Genomic DNA, 23,120 nt, shown 5'->3' with positions numbered 1-23,120 from the left:
GCCTATTGCACACCAGAAGAGAGAGAGAAAAATAAAAGCATGCACCAAGCTATTCCAAGAAATAGTGAGGAAGTCTCCAAGATTACTGCATTCTTTCGGGAAACTTAACAACTCAAAATACAAAGAAATTTGAAAAAAAAAAAATCAAATAGAGCCCATGCATGGATCAGACACCTTAAATTTAAAGAAACTATATCATGATAACCTGGAATCAGATTAACCTCTTATAAGGCAGTTCGTAAATGGTTGCAAATATATTACTGAATACAAATCACAGAAATGGGTATCTACTGTCACTGTAGCAAGGTGCATATCACCCTATCTCCATGACACCTATGTCGAAGAAGTGATGTTTAGACTCTTGATATAAAGCTTCAAGCACTAAACACAAACGCTGCACCCTTCCAAATAGCGCTGACGATTCAATGCTCAGCTGAGAGTACTCTTTGATAAGCGCCTTTCCTACTTTTCTAACTACACCACATGTCCACACCAGCTGATGGTGAGACACAAGTACAGACATAAGTACAGACAGACAGACAGACGGACAGACAGATAGACAGAACAGACAAACACAGACACATCAGACATCGTGCTGAGGTAGGCGTCTGCTAGTTTCTCCTCTTCAAGTACCACAGACCGATAGCGAAATGGCTTTACAGCGACATCTCATAACTGCTAGCCAAAGAGAAGGACAGACAGAGAGAGAAAAAGAGGGAGAAAATATGTGTCATCCATGCTAAAAATGGAAGATCCCGCTCCATCTGTACGTGGGACACGTTTTCAAGACACATTCTCGGGTACGAACCGCACCTGCATACCCATTTGTCCCGACTCCGCCCCTCATCTGAGCATCATTGACCGAGTTTGGTTTTCCTCGTCTCTCTCGTCATCAATAGGGCACCGCGTTCTCTGGCTTGAATGCGTAGTACGGCGACTTGGTTCCTAATATGATTAGCTGCTGACCTTGGTACATCAATCTGAAAAACGAATGAAAATGACAGAAGCACAATGTAAAATACAGCTCTGCAAAAACAAACAAACAAAAAATTCTACCTGCATCAAGTTCATCAAAGGGAGTTGATTTCATCTTAACTATGCCACATACAGTGACATTTTAATATTTATGTAATACTGTGTATGTACATTTTTCATTTTTGTAAAATCATTTGTAATTCAGCCTCTGGCTGCGATCAATGATCTGTTGAATAATGATACCATTAATTATAATAAAAAAAAATTTAATACTACAGTTTTAGTTCTTTTATTTCTTGTCACTGTTGTAATACTAGTTTTGTCAATTAATCTGGGAGAGCCTTGAGGTGAACTGTAACATAATAAGCAGCTGTTTTTTTTTTGTGTGTGTGTGTGGTGTGTATGAAATCGATCTATCTGCATACTGAAAAAACTAGAAATGTCGCTACGGCGACTGATGCCTCCGCCATAATGCATGATTCTCCCAATAGGTGTATAGTACAATGTCTTGACAATGTGTGATGACAGTTTCACATAACTGGCAAAATATCGAAATAACAGGTTTGTCAGAAATATCTTGAATGTTCACTTTCCACGAACTGGGTTTGCTATAATTGTCTATTAAAGAGTGCAGGTACACATATTTGGGGAATTGAAAATTTTCACTTGACTTCTGACCGACCTTATTATAAGTTTATGCATTGAGTATAATTTTCAAGGTATGAAGAAAGAGTGTAATTACAGTACAAAATATTTTTTTTTATTTAAACCTGACCTTTGACCCTTAACCTTTGACCTTTGACCTTCTGGCTGGAAATTTCCAAGAGAATCTCCATCAAGTAATACATGTACATATATTAAACACTTTTAAAACTAATAATGCAATCATTGCATATACTAGTATACATGTATGAGGGAAATACAGTAGTAACATTTTGAGGAGTTGACCTTGACCTTTGAACCCCTGACTATTGACCCATGACCCCTAAATTCCCTAGATAATCCCTGCCAGTCAGTACATGCAGATGTACCATGTTCCATGAAGATACATTGAACCATTTGCGAGAAAAGCGATATTGCAACATTTTCACCTAACCTTTGACCTTTTGACCTTTGACCTTATGACATGAAACTCTCTCTGGAGAATCCTTACGCAGTAGTACATGTCTACACTAAGTTTCAAGAAAATAACTGCGGGCATTGCATAGATATGGGGGAAATAGCAACATTTTTAGCATTTGACCTTGACCTTTTGACCTTTGACCTCTTGTCAATGTCACTAGAATCTACTCAACTAATTGTCCCATCATACATCATCCTTGGACCAAGTTTGGTGAAAGCTGCTTCATCCAGTTTTGAGTTATCACATAAACAGATAAATTTTAGGATTTGACCTTGATCTTTGACCTTTGACCTCTGTCCGATTTCACTGAAAAACTAATCAAGTAATTGTCCCATCATACATCATCCTCCAACAAAGTTTGGTGAAATTTGCTCCATACAGTCTTGAGTTATCGCGTAAACGGATACAATTTCATGATTTGACCTTGACCTTTGACCTTTGACCTTTAGCCGATTTCACCCAAAATCTTATCAAATCGTTGCCCCATCATACTTCATACTTGGACCAAGTTTGGTAAAATTCCAGTAAATATTACTCAAGTTATCGCGTAAACGAAAGCGGACGGACGTACGGACGTACGGACGTACAGACGTACGGACGTACAGACGTACGGACGTACAGATGTACGGACGTACGTACGGACGGACGGACAACCCGAAAACATAATGCCTCCGGCACCACTTCGTGGCGGAGGCATAAAAAAATGATACAAAATATAACCCAAATTTGTTAGTAAATGTCCATCAATGACACTAGATGCACTTCAAGCACTGCTCTACAGAATGATTTCCGATAAATCATAAACACCCTTGACCATCAGTGACATGTGCATTATAAGTACTAATTACTACTCAGTTAGCATATTACATAGAAGATGCTGCCCGGTGCCTTATCATGCTATGGTTTCATAATTGTGCTGAGGTGTTCGCCAGAAGGACGCGGTTCCAAAGTCTAGCAATCTGATGCACAAGTCGATCGCTGAGCCTAGCATCACAGCTCGAAATAGCTGTGTGTGGGAGGGAGTTCAAGTGGCTGCGGCGCATATCTTGTTGCAAAACACACTTCCTCCTCAGATGTGCTGGTAGCGCTCGAGTGGGCGGGGGAGAGGGTGAGGCCACCACTCAGACGCTACCACTCCACGCCCCAAGGGCCCCGACAAAGTCACACGTGTCTGGGCCTGTCTGCGTTTGGCAGGACTCAGCTGCTTGTTGACAACACACAGCTGTAATGTCAAGCAATTAAAGTCTCATCCCCACAACATCCAATCAAACTCCATACAATACAAGGTTCTGAAGAACTGTGGCACATATTTCAGCTCGATATGTCCCGGCCAATAACAGAAAAATCTGATGACAAAATAAACTCTCAGTAAACAAAAACAAAAAAACAATAACAACAAAAACTGAAATGTTTCACGACATAACAACATGTAATTTGCAAATGTTTGCTATGTATAGGACTATCTATATACATATACATGTAGTGTGTGGTGAGAAGACAGGACTATGTGATATAATATATTTTTCAAATATTCAAAGAATTGATGAAGTCAGCTTACCCTTAACATGATCCAATACTTGGTCAGTGAGGAAATTTGTGCAAAAGGGTTACAGAATTTGCTTTAATATAAAATGAATGGCACACTCAATAGCACCATATGGTATGTAAACACAACTGAAGCCTATGCCATTGCTTTGCAGATCTTCTACACAACAGCCCACACAGATATCAGGTGTGGGAGAGAAAACAAAAGCTGTTTGTTGACTTCAAATGACTCTCATTACATTACCATATTATATTAGTGTATGGGTGGATAGGTGTGTGTGTGTGTGTGTGTAGGTGTGTGATTACACCTTATGTATCATTACGTCCACCAAGGAGGGTATGTCTTTTTGTTTGTTTGCCTGTTTGCAAAATAACTTGAAAGTTGTGAATGGATTTGGTTGAAATTTACAGAAAAATTTGATAATTACACAAAGAACAAACGATTACATTTTGGTAGTGATCCAGGAATTTTTACGAATTTTTGAGAGATTTTTTTTAATCTTCTAGCAAACAAGGAAAAGTAGAAATTACGCAGTGCGTAATATATGTCCCCGCCGGAAGTAGCATTTTGTAGCAAAATGTGCAATATAGGTAAAAAATCACGGTCAAAGGTCAAAGAAGTCAAAGGTCAAAATTCTGTGTAAAAGTTTTGAAGCCCTCACCTAGTGCCATCACATAAAGCAAACGGAATCGAAATCGGGTTAGAAATGGCGAAGGAGTAGCATTTTGTAGCCAATGTACAATACAGGTCAGAAATCAAGGTCAAAGGTCAAAGAAGGCAAAGGTCAAAATTCTGTGTAGAAGTTTTGAAGCCCTCACCTAGTGCCATCACATAAAGCAAACGGAATCGAAATCGGGTTAGAAATGGCGAAGGAGTAGCATTTTGTAGCAAAATGTACAATATAGGTCAAAAATCAAGGTCAAAGGTCAAAGAAGGCAAAGGTCAAAATTCTGTGTACAAGTTTTGAAGCCCTCACCTAGTGCCATCACATAAAGCAAACAGAATCGAAATCGGGTTAGAAATGGCGAAGGAGTAGCATTTTGTAGCAAAATGTACAATATAGGTCAAAAATCAAGGTCAAAGGTCAAAGAAGTCAAAGGTCAAAATTCTGTGTAGAAGTTTTGAAGCCCTCACCTAGTGCCATCACATAAAGCAAACAGAATCGAAATTGGGTTAGAAATGGCGAAGGAGTAGCATTTTGTAGCAAAATGTACAATATAGGTCAAAAATCAAGGTCAAAGGTCAAAGAAGTCAAAGGTCAAAATTCTGTGTAGAAGTTTTGAAGCCCTCACCAAGTGCTATCACATAAAGCAAACGGAATCGAAATCGGGTTAGAAATGGCGAAGGAGTAGCATTTTGTAGCAAAATGTACAATATAGGTCAAAGGTCAAGGTCAAAGGTCACAACTGAAATTCTGTGTAGAAGTTTCAAAGCTCCCATGTAGTGCTATCATATAAAGCAAACAGAATCAAAATTGGCTCATAAATGACAGAGAAGTAGCAAATTTAACATTTTGATCACACACGGACGCACACACGGACGGACGGACGCACGGACGGACGCACAGACACACACACGTACGGAGCCCGTTTCATAGTCCCCTGCTCGAACTCGTTCGGCGGGGACAAAAAGGTTAATAAACTTGGATATTCAAGCTGCGCGTATTTAAGGTTTGCATACACAAAATAAAGCGCATGCTTGAGGCACCGCGCAGCAGGAAGTTGATGAGGTAAACACAAGGCTTCTTTGTATTATCATTGGGAAATTGGGATATTTTCAACATGCGTGTATATGGGTGGTGGAAATGAGCTGCTTGGCGGTGGTCTGCGCTCTCTGAGTGCTTTTCTAGTTACGGATAGTGTTTGGCGTGACATTGTGAGATTACACGGACAAAGCTTTGCATTTGTGACTCGATTATTCAAAAGGAGACATCGAGAGAGTGCATGTGTATGTTGGAAAAAAAAATTTCAATGATTCAACTCTTACAAATAGTAAAAGCAACAATAGGAACGATGATAAGACTTGCTATTATCAGGCCTGCATACTTATTATTTCCACAGTCTATATTTCTTCTTATCTTGCTCTTTTAGGGGTTTTAGGTTGGTCCAATTGTCAACCATTCTTCACAGCAAGTTTCTGTAGTTTTGGTTAATTTGGCAAATGTACACGGGCCAATATGCACTGGAAGGCATACAATTCTGACTATGTCAATCAAACCTTGGACAGTTTTTTTTTTTTTTCTGAAAATAAAATTTAAAGCCATAAACGTTTTGGGATAATAAGAAGTTGTAGAACCAGGTTTACTCCATTGATATTCAAAAATACCTGAGAAAAACACACCAAACAAACCAAACCCCAAATTACAAATGCAATCACTCACCTTAATATACCATTGTGTAAACTCCGTACTGTGTTTCCTTGGTAGAGGTATATTTTGAGGCATTTTGCCAAAGTTATCAATTTCTTGTAGTCTGTCTCAGAATCCTGTCTATAGAACAAGGTATATATTCCTCTGTAGGAACAAATCGAGAGAAACAAAACAAAAACAATGTAAAATGCATAATACACACACAGAAAAAAAAAAAAAAATCATCTATATAAAGATGACCCGACAGGAGTGCACGCCATTAAAAAAAGCTGATCATAATTTCTGAAGTGACATCCAAGAACTAAATTGATCCTTATCCTCAAATTCAGATCTTGTTCAGTCTGCAATAGCTTGTCAATAGTAATCTGGCTTTGCACAAGTCCCATGCATCATTATTAGTGTTTCGTAAAGTCATACAGAAAGTCATGACAAGCATTTGGCACGGGACACATATCCAACAAACACGATGTAGCACCTAGAATCAGAGTGTATAATAGTTTAATGAGGATCTATGTCACGCACATTATACCATGAAGGAAGGAATCAGTGAAATTGTCAGTATTGTGAATTAGAAATGGCCAAATATGCACTCGCTTTTGCCTCCGGCTTTCAGCACTTACTGATGTGCACCATTACACTACTACATTTAACCCGTTGAGGACGAGTCCCGAGTATACTTGGGCAAGTGTCTATGGGAAATGCGTGTTGTAGCAAAATCAGTCCGTCCTCAACGGGTTGACACTTTCATGAGAAATCTAATAGCTGTCATACAGAAGACTACTATGTACATAGGTATGCAACTTTGCAGAATTGTGTTGCTCATTCATTAAATCTGAAGCCGTCTAACCTGATGCTGCTCTTCATTCGACTACAGACACTGCCTTCGTTTCAGGATACACATTCCTGTCATTGACTCATATTTCCTGATCCCACACATGGTTTTGACATCATACCCATCGTTGAAAGATAAATTTCAATGACAGACGTAATACAGATAACCTTTGAACCACTAATGTCTGTGACAATCTGGGGTCCAGAAACCTCACCTCGGCATTTCGGTGAGGTCGAGTGATGTTTTCCCCAGCGTCTCGCAGCCGATCAGATGATTACGATCCAGCGGAGTACTGCTCGTTATTAGACTTTTGATGTGTTTCTCGTACTCCGCACTCGTGAGGTAATAGCTCCGCTTCGGTTCCGTCTCCGGATCACTGCAAATTTGTTCAAAGTGAGGCACAACATGTGACCCTTAAATGTTTGTATCTACTTCAAACAATGTAAAGCAAACACAGTGTCCTGTCGTTAACAATTCAGGTCAATGGTTGAAGACTTTACAGCAAGTATGACCTAGACAGTCAATCCACCCAGCATTGAACACATGAAGACCTATGCTAGTTTACACACTGTTCAGTTTATAGTTTGCTACAGGTAATTGTAGCATCAAGTTGTAGGAAACTGCATATTAGTAACTAGGTTTAGAATGCATTGCTTTGGCTGTCACTAAAGAAGGAGAGTCTAAGATTTGACGTTGACACAACATTGTAGCACATCACAGCACCTTGTTTAAAACTTATTCAATTAATTACTAGCACCATATTTCAGACTGACCAAATCATAGGGTGAAGTATCATACCATCTCTCCCCCCCCCCCTCCCACTTCCATAAAATCAACAACAACCACATGCTGAAGCACAGAACGAGCAATTTTATTTCTTTAAAGCTGTTAAACTACATATAGACACCCAGGAATCAGCCTCCTACCTTGTAATTGTCCTATTTGAGAGATACTCCTCCATGAACGGCCGGTCCTCGTAGATGCCCGGCTTGATGGCTCTCTTGACCCTTGACACGTCGGGCACGACGGACTCGCGGCCTTTCCTGTAGTCATCCCTCAACCACTCTCTCCACGTCTGGTCGGCGCAACACTTCAACTCGTTCTTCTGCATTTGGCTCTTCCAGATGCTCCTTCTCATTATCCACCTAGACACGAGTAGCGGTGGGAAAAGAAAATTGAGACTCAGATCGAGTACTGGATGCAGCACATATTTTGCGGTGGTTTTTATTTTCGGGAATTTGGAATCTCCAAATGCCGCAGTACAATGAAAGCGTTTCTCTCGCTTCCATTCCTCTCACATTATAGCTTACATTTTATGTGGTGATTGACTAACAAGCGGCGTTCCCTACTGGATTTGCTTGTAAACTGTAAGTTTCTGTCACTGTTTTGTGTGCAAAAGTCATGCCTTTACAGTAATTTAGCTACTAGTCATTTGAAAGAAAAAACGATCGTAGACTTGTCGTACTATTTACATCAAAGCAAAGCTTGGCATTTTCTCCATAAATTTACAGCTTAAGAGAAATCTACGGAAGTAACATAGATTTGAAAAACAAAATGTTTTCTCAATACATGACAACGTTGGTGTCTCAGAATAATGTGGCACACAGGGAGTTTCCACCATGGTATGTAAAGGGTCAAGAGTAAAATGTTAATGCCAAACATGATCTCTCTTCCACGAAGTAGGTGTGCCTGACTGTAGATCACTGCATCTTAGGTCAGTGTCTCCTCTTTATTACCTCCGCCAAGGGAGGAGGTTATGTTTTCGTTACCGTTGGTTTGTTTGTTTGTTTGTTAGTTCATTAGTTTGTCCGTGTGCAAAATAACTCCAAAAGTAGTCAACGGATTGGGATGAAACTTGCAGGAAAGGTTGAGAATGACACAAGTAACAAACGATTAACTTTTGGTAGCGATCCAAGAATTTTTGGGGAATTTATGAAGGATTTTTGATATTTTGGCAGGTAGGTTAAATGAACTTGGGGGTTCAGGCTGCGCATATTTGAGGTTTGCATGCGCGCACTAAAGTGCGTGCTCTAGTTTCTGCTAGGGCGAGGCGCGCTGTGCAGCTGAGGGTTTATGAGGTAACAAAGGCTTCTATATTGGGAAATCGGGCGATATTTTCATTGGGTGAAAATCACTGATCTCTACGGCAGAGAAAGATCATCGGTGGAAAGTAACTGCTTGGCGGAGGTCTGCGCTCTCGGAGTGCTTTTCTAGTTATTCATATGATATTTGAAGATAATTTCCATGACTTTTGAGAGATCTAAGACCATGTGATCTGAAACTAAAATCACTGTGCTGTCCTTCTCCTTAAGTTGGCAACAGTCCCAGGTCCCAATTGTACCTTTACTACATTCACGGTACCTAATGCTCTGCAAAGCCTTTGATATATTGACTGTAATACATCACTCCTGCAACAGTGCACCCTGGAGCTATATATAAAAAGCAAAAGGTATCATGATCACCACTCTTTGCCATGTAAAGTGCCTTATGATATATGACTATGGAACAGGCTCATTTACTGATAAACTGTAGTCAGTTGGTAAGTTGCCACGTACTAAGAAGTCAAAAGCTGCAGTAGTTTTCTTGCTTACAAGGGCACGAAGAATTACATATAGGTGCACATGATATGTCACCATTGCCCATGTTGCCAATTTGATAAATTGGATACTTGATTAAGAAGTGATCTCTAGCAGTATATTGCAGTTTTGCCTAATTCTGGATGCCACAAACATGTAACAGAACAAATGGCTTACCCATATCCAGGAAAGATATCAACTCTGTATAGTAGGTCCACATCACCAGATGTATGCTTAAAACCTACAAGAGGGAGAGAAAAAACATACTATCATAGTTAGCGTTACACACCACAGTTTATTTTTCATACAGCTAATATTGCTGATTACAGTGGTATACTATCCAAGTACAGTGTTGTTGAATACCCTGCCTCGGTAAAGAAATGTCTCCATAATCGTTTTTAAGCATATCCATGTTGGTCATCAAATCAATGTAAATTAAAGAGTATGATACAAAGCAATAAGCCTTTTCCTTCTCGGCACAAGACATGCATGGCAATTCATTTTCACACAAGGTATACTGCCAATTACACCTCACAAATGCAGCAGTATACTCTGAAACTGCCTACACCCAAGAACCAAAACCAAACGCATGCAATATATTTTGAAATTGCACTGTTTTGGAGACCAAGTGGTGTCAAAACTAAATTCAACTACATCACGGGTCCATGACATGCTGCTATATTTGCACAACTGACGCTATATGAATTCAGCGTCAAAGCATGACTTGCGATATGTTTCTTCAGGAGCTCTTCATCTAAAGTGCAAAGCAAGGGTACTCAAAAGTATTCCCATTTCTGCAGTTCTTTCATTAAGCGAGAAGATTACAGTTTTCATAGGGTGGGAAGAAGTGAGAATAAGATTAAGTGTTTCCATTATTCTGTCAATGATATATGAACTATGATCTAATGACACAATGATGTATATCTCTCACAATGAAACTGGAGGGAGAGAGAGAGAGTGAAGAGACATCTTAGAAATACCCACACCCAGACAATACAGGCCACTTGGATACAACGGTAAGTTATCCTTTGAGCATGTGAGTGGCTAAAAGCACCCACAAGTGCAACAGAAAGTAAAACTGTCTGGAATCTATATACATACCATGACATTAATCCTTCTCCCTATCATATTCTTTGTCTCTGTAGTTTGCTCTACTTTTCTGTGCATTTGGAGTGCAATACTCCTTACCTCCCTTGTTGTGCATCCTCTTGCAATCCTCATGCAATTTGCTTTTACAATTTGATCTCAAAATGCTCCAGAACGATTCATTATCGCTGCAAATCGCTCCGGCCAGACAAGTTTCTTGGCAGACCATTTTGATGTACTGCAAGCAAAGTCCACAGGGTGGAAGATGAATTTTGAGCCCTTCTTGAGAAATGTTGTGCCTTCAAGCTAACACACAAGAATATGGCAGAAAAAAAGTTATCATGTATTTTAGCAAATATTCAAGGTTTGCAGAAGCTCATCAAAGAAAACGCACCATGTTCATTCCACGCCGAAATCGTCATGATGGTGTCGTCTTGCTCAAGGAGGTGCATCGTCTGCGAGAAATAGCGCAGGAAATCTGGCGCCACCTCCACGTACTCCTCGATGATGATGAAGTATTCGTTCTTGGGGAAGATGGCCATTCCTTCCTCAATGCCGGATTGGAGGGCATCTGCATTTAAACACACAATCAAAGAAGCACACATTCATTTCCAAAATACTGTATAAGGCATATGTTCTGTACGTTTTGAATTTTCACTAGGATGGGTGCTCTTTGCAAATGCAGCAACGAAAAATATCAATCTCAGCATGAAATCTTTAATACTGTGCGCATGCATAAATATACTATTGCTCTGCATAATGGTGGCCTTGTTAGACAAAATCTGATATTGCTGGCCATATAATCCACTGCATACAGTCGTATACAGTCAAACCTGCCTTAGCGGCCACCTGCTGTATGCGGCCACTGAAAAATTTCCCAGAGAGAAAAGCCCTGTTTAAAGACCCTGTGTATAGCGGCCACCTGTCTAACGTGGTCAGTGGCCATAAATTTTGTTCCCCGCGGTTGATTTTAACCTGTCTATAGCGGCCACAGACCAGGTGGAGCGGTAGCCGAGCCGATAATTCAGCGGGTTTTTCTGCTTTGTAGGCGTGCCAGGCATTCATGGATAACGTTCAGTGATCGCCACCACTGCATTCATCACTCATTTGGTCATAATACATTGTAATGCACTAGTGTAAAGCTTTCCTCATTACTGTATATGCTACTGTGTAACAACTTGATCAACACCAGCATTGTTCAATGCATGAAACACATGTGTGCATACGTTTACACATACATGTACATGTAAGTACTTATAGATGTACACAACGATGATACGTGGTATATGGAGGCAATGCACACAAAAGTCTGGATGACCTGTCTATAGCGGCCACCTGTCTATAGTGGTCACTCTATTTGCCTCCCTTGGGTGGCCGCTATAGACAGGTTTGACTGTATGTGTTTACAAAACTTCATTCATGAAATGTCACGCCTGTTTTTACACGAGGCTCATGAAGCTTCATATTTTGACATCCTGCTAGTAAGAGGGTATTTAATTTCCTCTTGAAAATGTTTCATTAAACAATATCCATGTTGTCAAATCAGCCTATTGCTTGTAAGATACTAGACATGTTGAAAACTGTAGGTGATGTTAATCGTTCATGCTCAAACAACACTTCAATAATCTGTTTACATTAGACAATTGTGACCCTGCATCACAAAACGAACAGTCGCCAGACATGGACTTTTTAGTTCAGGGCAGATTCTGAAAGAGCAGACTGATGATGTATAACTCCAGTCAAATGGACTCTCTTAACCTATTTTAATATTGGAAAGATAACACACGCTCTGGAAAAGTGTGTACTGAGAATAGAGGCTCCGAAGTATAGAGTCTATTCAAGTACTTAATCTTGCCAAGCCTTGCTGGCTGTGCAATGAATGGGACAAAAAGCAGGATGTAAGATGCCACAGCAACAACAATTAAGGGATCATTAGATTAAGCTGAAACTAAGTATGCCCTATTAACACATTTTGTCCATGACTAATACCAACTTTCAAAGCTGTAGCATCATCTTTTGAAAAGTTATTAGAGTTGAAAGTGAGGAGTGTGTAAAGGATTTTTAACAAATGGAAAGGGGCCTCTATGACATACCTAATTACACTACTATTCTCCAAAAAATGTCGCAGAAAAACTGCTAAAAACCTAATTTCCTATTTGTTTTGTGATCCCAAACTTCAGAATAATGTAGAAGAGGAATTACTCTTTCTGAAATCTCAAGATTGATTTAATAGGTTGACCTGTTTCATCTATTTTGAGTCCTCACATAAAATCAGGGCATGCAACTTTTTGTTAGTCTTGTCATGCATGGTCACATTTACTATAAGACACAAATACACACCATGGCAATCAAGTCACACACAGATTCAACATTTTGAAAGTCGATCTCACACTCACAAAATCGGACCACTGTCTACGTTAAACTTGGGGTGACAACAAACATTTCAAACCCATAAAAGGTTGAGTTCATTCACTACAAGTTGAAGGGTCTAAACATTTTTACTCACACAGATACTGCGACTTGGCCTTGATGTAGTGTGCTCGGAACCCGTAGACAGCCACCAGCTCATTGGGCTGGGCAAAGTTCCCCTCCAGAATCACCACCACCATCTGTGGGTTCAGGCCTGGGATCGCCACGAGGGATTCCAGGGTGCGCTGGAGGGCTTCCAGGTCCGAACCTACATGCAGCAGCCGGAACAGACATCATTAGTGAAGTCCAGGGGCGGATCCAGGAATTCCATAAAGGGGGGGGGGGGGGGGGGGGTGGGGGCCTTTACAAAATTAAAGGGGGGGGGGCGTATGCACCACCCCTCCATTGTTTTCTTTTAATTTCTTTTGTTTTAACAAAAAATAAAGGGGGGTGCGCGCCTGGTGTTACCCCACCTGGATCTGCCACTGAGTGACATCACAGGACAGCAAAGGACCATTTGCTGATAGAGAGGAGTCATTGATTCCAACGACCATTTCATCACGGAGCACTTACAATCATTGCAACATTTTGCAGTAGCAACATCAACAGCTAGAATACCCAAAGCAGATTGGCTTGTTGTAGCAGTTGCCATGGTAACTGCAATTATTACAACATGCGGTTGTCAGGGATGCCAACCTTCGGCGTTTAAAAAAAGCATTCCTAGAAGCCCAAAAAAGTATTCTGGGACAAAAAAAGTATTTTCGGGAAAATCTCGCAAAAGTGGCAATACAGCAGTAAGAAGAAAATTCAAGTTTAAATGGTATATATTATACACCAGTATATCGCTTGTAAAATATTTGAAGGAATGGCCTGGGGAAAACCACCACCAAAAAAAAAAAGAAAAAAAAAAAAAAAAATCTGTTATTTCTCATTTATTTAATCGAAATATCAATTATAAAAATCTGGCATTTCATGGAACACAAGACATATATTACATTCATTTCTGTCATAAATATATGGCAATCATTGCTGCCTGAAACTATGAAGTCGGCCTCTAAGTTTTTGTGATTAAACCACTAGACATAACAGAAAATTACTCATATGGGACTGGCCATGGGAATTAAGATTATCGGGAAAAAATTGAATAAAATGCATTAGAAACATATAATTTTCATTTTCAGAGGTGAATATTTGACAGACATGATGATCATGCCCAAATAAGTATTTTTATAATCACAACATCTACGCAAAGTCACAAATTCACAAATTAGGCAGCCTGTCAGGTGAAAAATGGTTGTTTTACACAAGTCCATTAACACAGCACTGCATTTTCAATACACGCACGTACACATTATTCATATGCAGTAGCCTTTGCCTGCACAATGTATCTCTGCCAAGTGTGCATTAAATGAGTGGGTATGGTCAGCCTTGATCAGAAATTTAAAAAATCGGGACAAACCACAAAAAAGCGTACAAGCGTATTTTCATAAGAAAAATCGGAAAAATACGGCTAAATCGGAACAGTTGGTATCCCTGGGTTGTGATACAACGTTTCATGAAATTGGACTTTGGACTATTGACAGGTGGTAGGTCAGGCTGAAAGACAAGATTGTGGTACTGAGTAGTGTGGTAAAGAGGGTACGAGAATGCTGCCTGCTGGGCCGAGCGTACCTGGTACGACGATGATGGGTGTGGCGTAGGCGGGGTTGGCTCGGAGACTCTCATCGTCGAGGTCGATGGGAATGATGGGCCGGTGGACATTGACCGGGGAGCACATGTCGCGGAAGCTGTGGAGGTACTTCTGGCAGAACTCCGTCTTCTTCTTCAGACCAATCACTGCCCCGCGGACTGACGACCCATTGACTGCAAGGAGAGAAAGCATAGAAAGCAAATGAATTACCGACCACTCAAAAAACTAAAACACCTTGGATAATCCGTGTATATGTCAAACTTGCATGCACGATACTCATCTGAATCAGACTCCATTCCTAGAAGTGTATTCCATGGGAAAGTGGACTAAGGAGAATGGCAGGTTGCATCGAAGGCAGTTACCATGGTAACATACAAACTAACTTTCATGGCTGGGCGGTTCAGACCACGCAGATAAAACCACAGGCTTCCATACGAGCCCAGTTTTTGAGTTCCAGCCTGGCAGTAGTGCCCTATGGCATGACACTTTATCCTCATTGTCAAGTCTTTCAGAAGAGACGCACTGACATCAGGAGAAGAGTCATACCATGTGAAAAACCCACTTTACATCACTCTTATTACTTTGGTAATTAGCTTGTAATTATTAACTATGTAAATGGCCCATGTTGCGATGACATGACTCAGTCATGGTTCCAAACCTTGGTGATCAGCTGGTAGTTACTAACTACAAATATCTAAATTGTCCTTTGTAGGTAGGTGGAGTCCTACACAAATCAAAGTAAACTGCATCCCACACAAGAGTAGAATTTGCATCTTGCTATATATATGGCCAAAGCATGGCAGTTACAGAAGAGATGGCACTGTTTGTGAGTTTGAAACTTTTGAGATTATAGAAACTGCAGGTCACAATAATGCACTCTATTCAAACCCACAGGGATACAAATTTCAACAGTTGGATCTTAGCACTGCTATATATCACTAAATGATGCTACACTTGGCATGAGCCATGAACATTCTGCACATATTCCACACTGCACTATGGTAAACTCTGCACAGGAGAATAGGAAATACAGTTAAACTCGCCTAAGTCGACGTCGCATATGTCGAATAATCGCTTAAGTCGATGATTTTAAAAAGTCCCGATTTTTCCCCATTGACTTACGTGTATTAATTCACTCACAAGTCGAATTTTGTAAGTCGAATACTCGCCTAAGTCGATGAAATTCCAAGAACACTTTCACGGAAAAACCATTGAATTCACTGTGCCTAAGTCGAATAAGATTTTATTGTGAAATAAATCACTGTCATTTATTATTCATTATTTATTACTCAATCATTATTTTGTTTGTCAGATGAGTTTGAGGTGACAAAAAAAAAGTGATCTAAAATCAAAATTCAAAGCAATATCATGGGATCGTTGAACTCTCTTCGTGTTTTGAGGTCCGCTGGTACAGCCCTGTCAGCTGTCGCGCTACTTACGTACAGCGTTCGTACAGTACACATGCGTTCATTTACATGTACAGCTTACTGAGCTTGTAGTGTAGCTTGGCATTGACAGCGCTGTGCAGTGGAGTGGTATAATGTATGAAGCTGCTGAGTTTTCAAAGCGGAAAGTTACGGGCACGGGTAAATCAGAATTGCACCTCTACACGCATTTCAAGCCACGGTATGGTAAACTGGAATCAATCACTGCTCAAATATCGTCCATATTCACTTCCCCGAGGTTTAACAAGGGTGTAAAGTAATTGGACCTGTGCCAATACTAATGCACTGTCCATGCAAAGTTAGCCGCGGCCCTGTTCTGCGGCACACCGCTCCAGCTCTCGGCTCCAGAGTAGACAACATACATGTACATTATACATACATGTACGTACGTGTGGTGAAACTGTAAGTCGATTTTTTTCGACTTACGCACAAGTCGAAAATCGCCTAAGTCGATGTGTTTTGCTCAGTCCCGAGAAAATCGACTTATGCGAGTTTAACTGTACACATGGAGGTGCAGGCACACACACACACACACACACTCACTCTTTGTAGTCTGAGTGCAAACAATATGTGAAAATTAAAACAAACTATGCAGAATGATGAATTTTTGTGACAATTCATAGTTAAGGTGTTGCAATTACACAATTCAACGTCATTTTCCAGTAAATTATTATTATATCAAAAAGTACTCTACACTTTTCCCCATATAAAGGGAATGGGAAAGAAGTACCTCACAAATCAATGTACAGAATAGGAAGACAGTTTGCAATAGAGCAATAGACCATTTCTGCGATGAATTAAAATTCATGGATGCTTCTCTTCTTACAGCCTAATAACAAACAATTCATTCATCTCCTCCTTCCAATTTAGTTTCGCAGTCATAAATCTACTTAGAATTCATCAGTCGTTGCTAGGTAAGGCAAGTCTCTGGACAGCTTTGTGGATGTAAGGACCCCGTTTACAGTGAGCGAAAAGGCCGAGCCCGGCCTTCATTTCAGTGTAAACGCGCAAAAGGCCAAATGCAGGGCCAATATTGGCTGCGCATTTGGCCACGCTCTGGAAGTGGTCTCGGCCGCGGTCGAGCAGTGGCCAAGCCCGGCCTTTTCTCAGTGTAAACGCAAACTGGCCCAAATGCGGTACCAAATTTAGTCTGGCTTCCAGACCCTCTGCCTATACTAGTTCGCTATTCAGGATATTAACCCCCTCAACGTCGAAAATTAGTATAGTTTAAGGTGGTTTTGTCCTGCAAAGGATTTTTCCTTCAGCAAAGGTGGCGACGAAGTCGGCGCCGCGGAGTCCAGTTGGCAAAGGGTCTGGAAACCAGACTATACCAAATTGTGTTTGTTTACAAGCAGAGCGCCACTACGACAAAATATTGAAAGGTTTGAATTAAAAGCCTGGGCCGAGCCCAGCAGTGTAAATGGACAAAATTGCCGGGCTCAGCCCCGCAATTGAGGCCGGGCTCAGCCGCGGCTCGGCCCAGCCCTGCACTGTAAACAGGGTCTAAGTTAATTGTTAGTGAGCAGAGTATGCATAGAATTTGAATGCATTTAATACAGAAATGGTCTGTTGCACAACAGAGTACTGCAGGCAGTAACCAAACCCGAACACCTGTTAATGCACCAGCTCCAGTGACGCCATGACAGAGGTGGGGTGGGGGGGGGGGGGGGGGGGGCAAAGAGTCATGTGGGATAGGGAAGGGGGGGACCAGATGACACAAAAATATGTCACAGGAACAAATGGGGAGCAGTGACGAAACAATCAAAATCACTGACAAAATAAAGATTGTAAGAAATTAACCTCATTATTTGTGTACGAATTACTGAGGTGATCTGACAAATATCTATTTTTTATTCACTAGAAAGTCTTGGATGTCCGCAATGGACCATCAACGTCAAAATCCACATATAGATTTACTGGTAGTCCTCGTCTCAAAAGTTCTGAAACTTTTCTATCAATTCCATTATCAGACTCTGACTGTCATGCTAGTACCTTACAGGATAAGTTCACCATCATATACATGTGAATTGTGAGAATGCAGCAATATTTATAAGACACATCAGTGAAAGTTTGAGGAAAATTGGACAATCCGTACATGAGTTATGAACTTTTGAAGTTTCAGTTCCGCCATCTCTGGATGAGAATACTATAACAGCTTGTGATCAGATTTTGAAGGTGAAAAGGAAGGCTCTTCTCTTTAGAAGAAGGGAAAGTCTATTTTACCAGGACACACATCTTGTCACAGGTGATGGAAAATCTTTTAATGAGGATTCATCAGAAACTTGTTCAATGATCCAACAATCACTTCATCATACACTTTTACTGGCATACAATATAAAGAAAGAGAAAATCAAATCAAATCTTCACCAAGTGAACTCCATGACACCACAAAGAATTGTTTGTGATTCTATCAGCGAGAAAAAAAAATATCCAAGAGCTGTTATCCAAAGCCATATGCCTTAAGCAAAACAGAAACGCAAAGAAAGCAATTGATCTTGGATCAGGGGCATTTATACTTACACACTTTCATATAATTACTGCGAATGGGTCTGATGATTTCTTTAGGATCGCGACCCTGAACTATTTTTGGAAGAATACAACATTGAATACTTTCAATTTTGCATTTTTACATCAATTAGAAACCATGTTCTCGTGAGTACAATGAGTAAAGCAGTCACATAGCAAAGTCTAAATAGATAAGAAAATGATTAATGAAATAGAATGAAAATAAATGAATACATACCTACATTAATAATAAACAAATGCTGTATGCATCAAAAAATTTCCTGAGGTTTTATTGTTCATGAATTTCGCGAGTCAGGTGCTATTCGCGAATTTAAAGACATGTGAAAATATCGACTCTGATCCCGCCATGAATGTGACGTGCACATATACATTTTTCCATTCAGTACTGTACTCCATGACCACAAATTTAACCACTTGCGAAATCATCGGGAAGTCCCAATTCATTAAGAAAATTATGACTCACTAAATATATGGACTATACTGTACATTAATAAAGTTAAGAATAAATAGATAAGCTCTTTGGCAAATATTCTATTCACTTTTACTAAAAGACAAATTCTGTAATGCACTCAAATTCTATGCATGCTTTGTTAATAAAGGATCACCTTAACAACCACAGAGTTTGCTCGAGTCTTGCCCTACCTAGCAACAACTGATGAACGCTTCATGAATTCCTACCTAAGAGACTTAATTGGAGGGAGCAAGTGAATAAAATGGTTTGTTACTAGGCTGAAGGAAAAGAAACATTCCTTTTAATGCATTCCAGAAACGCTCTCTTGCTCTTGGAAGCTCTCTATATATTTTGGTGCTTTGTGGAAATGTCTCCACAAAAACTTTACTCAAATTCTTATTACAAAACATATATTTACTTATATATCAGCACAAAGTTATGTCAATTTCTTCACCATATGTGACCTGCGACAACGGTTTCAGGCACAAATTTAACCACTTGCGAAATCATCGGGAAGTCCCAATTCATTAAGAAAATTATGACTCACTAAATATATGGCCTATACTGTACATTAATAAAGTTAAGAATAAATAGATAAGCTCTTTGGCAAATATTCTATTCATTTTCACTAATTGACAATTTCTGTAATGCACTCAAATTCTATGCATGCTTTGTTAATAAAGGATCACCTTAACAACCACAGAGTTTGCTAGAGTCTTGCCCTACCTAGCAACAACTGATGAACGCTTCATGAATTCCTACCTAAGAGACTTAATTGGAGGGAGCAAGTGAATAAAATGGTTTGTTACTAGGCTGAAGGAAAAGAAACATTCCTTTTGATGCATTACAGAAACGCTCTCTTGCTCTTGGAAGCTCTCTCTATATTTTGGTGCTTCGTGGAAATGTCTCCACAAAAACTTTACTCAAATTCTTATTACAAAACATATATTTATTTATATATCAGCACAAAGTTAAGTCAATTTCTTCACCATATTGTTTTAACACATTCATGTGATTTTCCTTTGTGTAATTGTCAGATGCACATTCAGCGCATTCTACGTGGGAAACTCAAGAAATTAATATTTATAGCTGAGGTATAAAGAAAGGCAGCTGGAATAACATTCTAAACTTGTAGGAAACTACTGTATCACAAATGTTCATAATAAGCTCTCTAAACTACAAAATGAATATTTTTGTGCTCTGTGGAAAAGTCAACTGCATAAAATTGCCCCATCAAAACCAGATTGTGGCAGTCACGTCTCATCACCCCAGATTTTACAACATATCTCTGATACTGTCACTTCTTCAAATTTGCCAAATCCGTATTCACTCTGATTTACAGGTCACATGAAATGCTATGAAGCACACATTTGGCCAAGAAGTGATGTACAGGAGAAATACGAAGATGCCTTACAAACTCACAGTAAATTTCACTGTCTACAAATGACCCACAAATGATCACAATTTTAAAAGATAATATCTTTCATTCCAAATAAAGCACTGAGAGCTACAACGCAGTTAAAACACTTGGGTGTTTGTTGTTCTTGTTTTTTTCATTTTTTTTTTCTTACGGCAAACACACTATAGAATCATTGATTTGAATAAATATGCAGTACCTGCTGCTATAAGGGATTAGAACCATCACTGGCTATCGAGCAGAGGCTTGGTAGTCTAGTGGATATGATACCTGTCTAGCAATCGGGAGGTCCTGGGGTCGAATCCTACCTGGGTATGTATGCCCATGAATTTTATCATGGCTACTTCTCAAAACACTGAATAAACAGTGTCTATTTATGTCTTATGAAGAGCAATTTCTCAATAAATTGCAATAGAACTCACTACTTCCACTATTTTATGTAAATATAATATCACTGTTGGGGTGACAAAACCTCGTATCTCAAAAAAGTCTAATGTTCAGGAGAGTGACAAAACATGGCAGCAAAAGCATTATAACAAATGGGATCACCTTTCCTTTGACATACCATGTGGCTTGCATTTTTGGGGTATTAAAGACAGCTACGATTTGGACAGGACATCATTTAACTGATTATCTGACGGTTATTCTAAAAAAAAGTGATCTTCACCAAAATTTGAGATACAAAGGTTTGTCACCCAAGTGAAGCCAATCATACCGTTCTGAATTTATATGCATTTGCAGTTCTGCATGACTGACATTTGTCTGTCCGTGTGCACACTTCCATTGCAAACTCCTGTCTGTGAATCTTTTTAAATTTCTTTGTTTACTGCTACTCACTGTATTTAGGGATGCAATCCCAGATCTCCGCCTTGGTGCCCCAACCGTCGATCACGTCCTCGCTGACCTTCTCGTACGGGGTCAGGCCCTGGATCCCCTTCTGGCCCACAAAGGCCCACATCTCTCGGTAGCCCAGGTCCTGGATCCTGGAGCTGCCCAGTTTCTGCAGCTCCCTTCTCGTGTTCTGACCTAGTCTGGATTACATAGTAAAAAACAGAAATACTGAAATCACTACTGCACACACAAAGGATTTTTGCAATCAGGCAACAGACAGAACCCCTCCCCCTTAAAAAAAATAAAAAAATAAAAAAAATAACTTCATTGTTATATTCATGTCATTGCTGTGACAAGGATGTCTGTATATTAAGGGCGTGAAAGTTACAAATTAGAAATGCTCCATGCAACTTCAAGGATGAATGCAAAGATTTAGACACTTCCATTTCATTTTCAAATCTTGCTCTGGTGTGTACACAAGTAGCCCTTTTCCTATCTCTCTTATGTTTCCCCAATAGTTACTGGCATAATTGTTTCACGCAAGTAAATCATTGAGATCAATGATGCGTATGTCTAACATACATGTACATGTATATTCTTTGCCTAGATATAGGTATTAGATAATAATTCAATTCAATTCAGTCCATTTCAATTTCTTTCAGTTTTCTTCTTCAGCTTGTTCAAGTTCATTTCAGGAGAAATTGATAACTTCATTTCAAAATAGCCAATCAGTAAAATCTTTAGCATGAAGAAATGTTGAATGAAACATTTAAAAAAAAGCCTACCCCCAAACTGAATATGCATACAAAACAGTCCCCCCCCCCCCCCCATTCCATTTTTTTTTTTCACTCACTTTCTAGAAGCCTCATCGAATGTCGATCCGATCACCATCATTCCACTGGACACGGATCTGAGGAAGTCTGCACAGGCCAGGTCCTGGGTGTCTGTCAGAGTGACAACCAAATCATGCAAAAAGCTCACCAACAACCATACAACCAAATCATGCAAAAAGCTCACCAACAACCATATACAACTCCATGTCAACATCCATTACAACCATGCCATTACATAATTCTGCATAACCTAGATATTCTGTCATTACGACCATGAGAAAATTTGACATAATACGCCAAATACTGTATAATTCACAATTACCACCATAAGGTGTTGTTCGAAAAGATTAAAGTCAAAGTATCAAAGGCCTATCATGGTAAATTTGATAACAATTCTGATCGTGGATGAAGAAATACATTTGTAATGATGTATTCAGCAAATTTTCTTATATCTGACCTTACAAATACAATATAGCAAGCTTCAAATCTGATCAACACATGCAAAGTTTTGTCACAACATATCCTTACATCTTATGTGACAACATTTTGTATATTTGCAGAGATGCCAACCCCAAAGGATACTGTTCAGGAACATTTGCCAAATTTGTCAGTAACAAATGGGTGGCTTTCAGTAACACTGCACAGTACGCGGCAGTGCAGCATTGTTGTCACACACAAACACCTACTTTGTTTTAATTCTAAGCCCACCATTTTAACCTAGTTTGACCAACTTCAAGATTTACAGGAAAATAAAAGTTTCTCTAAATGCTCTCGTCCTCATTGATGACCCACATCAATGAGCCATATTGATGAGCCTTTAAGTTACTGCATTCCCAATAGTTCATAATTTTCTTTTCAGCTTCTGAAGTCAATCAGTGCTTAAAGGTAAGTTCACCTTCATATACATGTGCATTGAGTGAATGCCCAATGAAACTGTCATTTTATGTAAACTACTCCCCTCATTAAAAAACAAAAACAAAAACAAAGAAAATCAGTAAATCACTGTCACATT

The 23,120-nt window shown here is 39.7% G+C and overlaps 1 protein-coding gene across 1 annotated transcript in view; it reads right to left on the bottom strand.

Moving 5' to 3' along the window:
* Positions 1 to 869: 869 nt before the first annotated feature.
* LOC140239581 (protein O-linked-mannose beta-1,2-N-acetylglucosaminyltransferase 1-like) overlaps positions 870 to 23,120 on the bottom strand; it is a 35,443-nt gene continuing 13,192 nt past the window's right edge. The window contains exons 10-19 of the mRNA XM_072319415.1: positions 22,129 to 22,219; positions 21,282 to 21,475; positions 14,587 to 14,778; positions 13,013 to 13,183; positions 10,901 to 11,077; positions 9,598 to 9,661; positions 7,771 to 7,989; positions 7,059 to 7,220; positions 6,025 to 6,156; positions 870 to 980 (exon numbers count right to left, since the gene is read on the bottom strand). Coding sequence (XP_072175516.1) covers positions 893 to 980; positions 6,025 to 6,156; positions 7,059 to 7,220; positions 7,771 to 7,989; positions 9,598 to 9,661; positions 10,901 to 11,077; positions 13,013 to 13,183; positions 14,587 to 14,778; positions 21,282 to 21,475; positions 22,129 to 22,219 — 1,490 coding nt within the window. The 3' untranslated portion in view covers positions 870 to 892. The remainder of the gene's footprint in view (positions 981 to 6,024; positions 6,157 to 7,058; positions 7,221 to 7,770; positions 7,990 to 9,597; positions 9,662 to 10,900; positions 11,078 to 13,012; positions 13,184 to 14,586; positions 14,779 to 21,281; positions 21,476 to 22,128; positions 22,220 to 23,120) is intronic.

The sequence above is a fragment of the Diadema setosum genome, chromosome 2 (genome assembly GCF_964275005.1).
Source record: "Diadema setosum chromosome 2, eeDiaSeto1, whole genome shotgun sequence".
NCBI classification, from domain to species: Eukaryota; Metazoa; Echinodermata; class Echinoidea; order Diadematoida; family Diadematidae; genus Diadema; species Diadema setosum.
The sequence above is the reverse complement of the archived record's forward strand: the minus strand, read 5'-3'. Positions and strand labels throughout refer to the sequence as shown.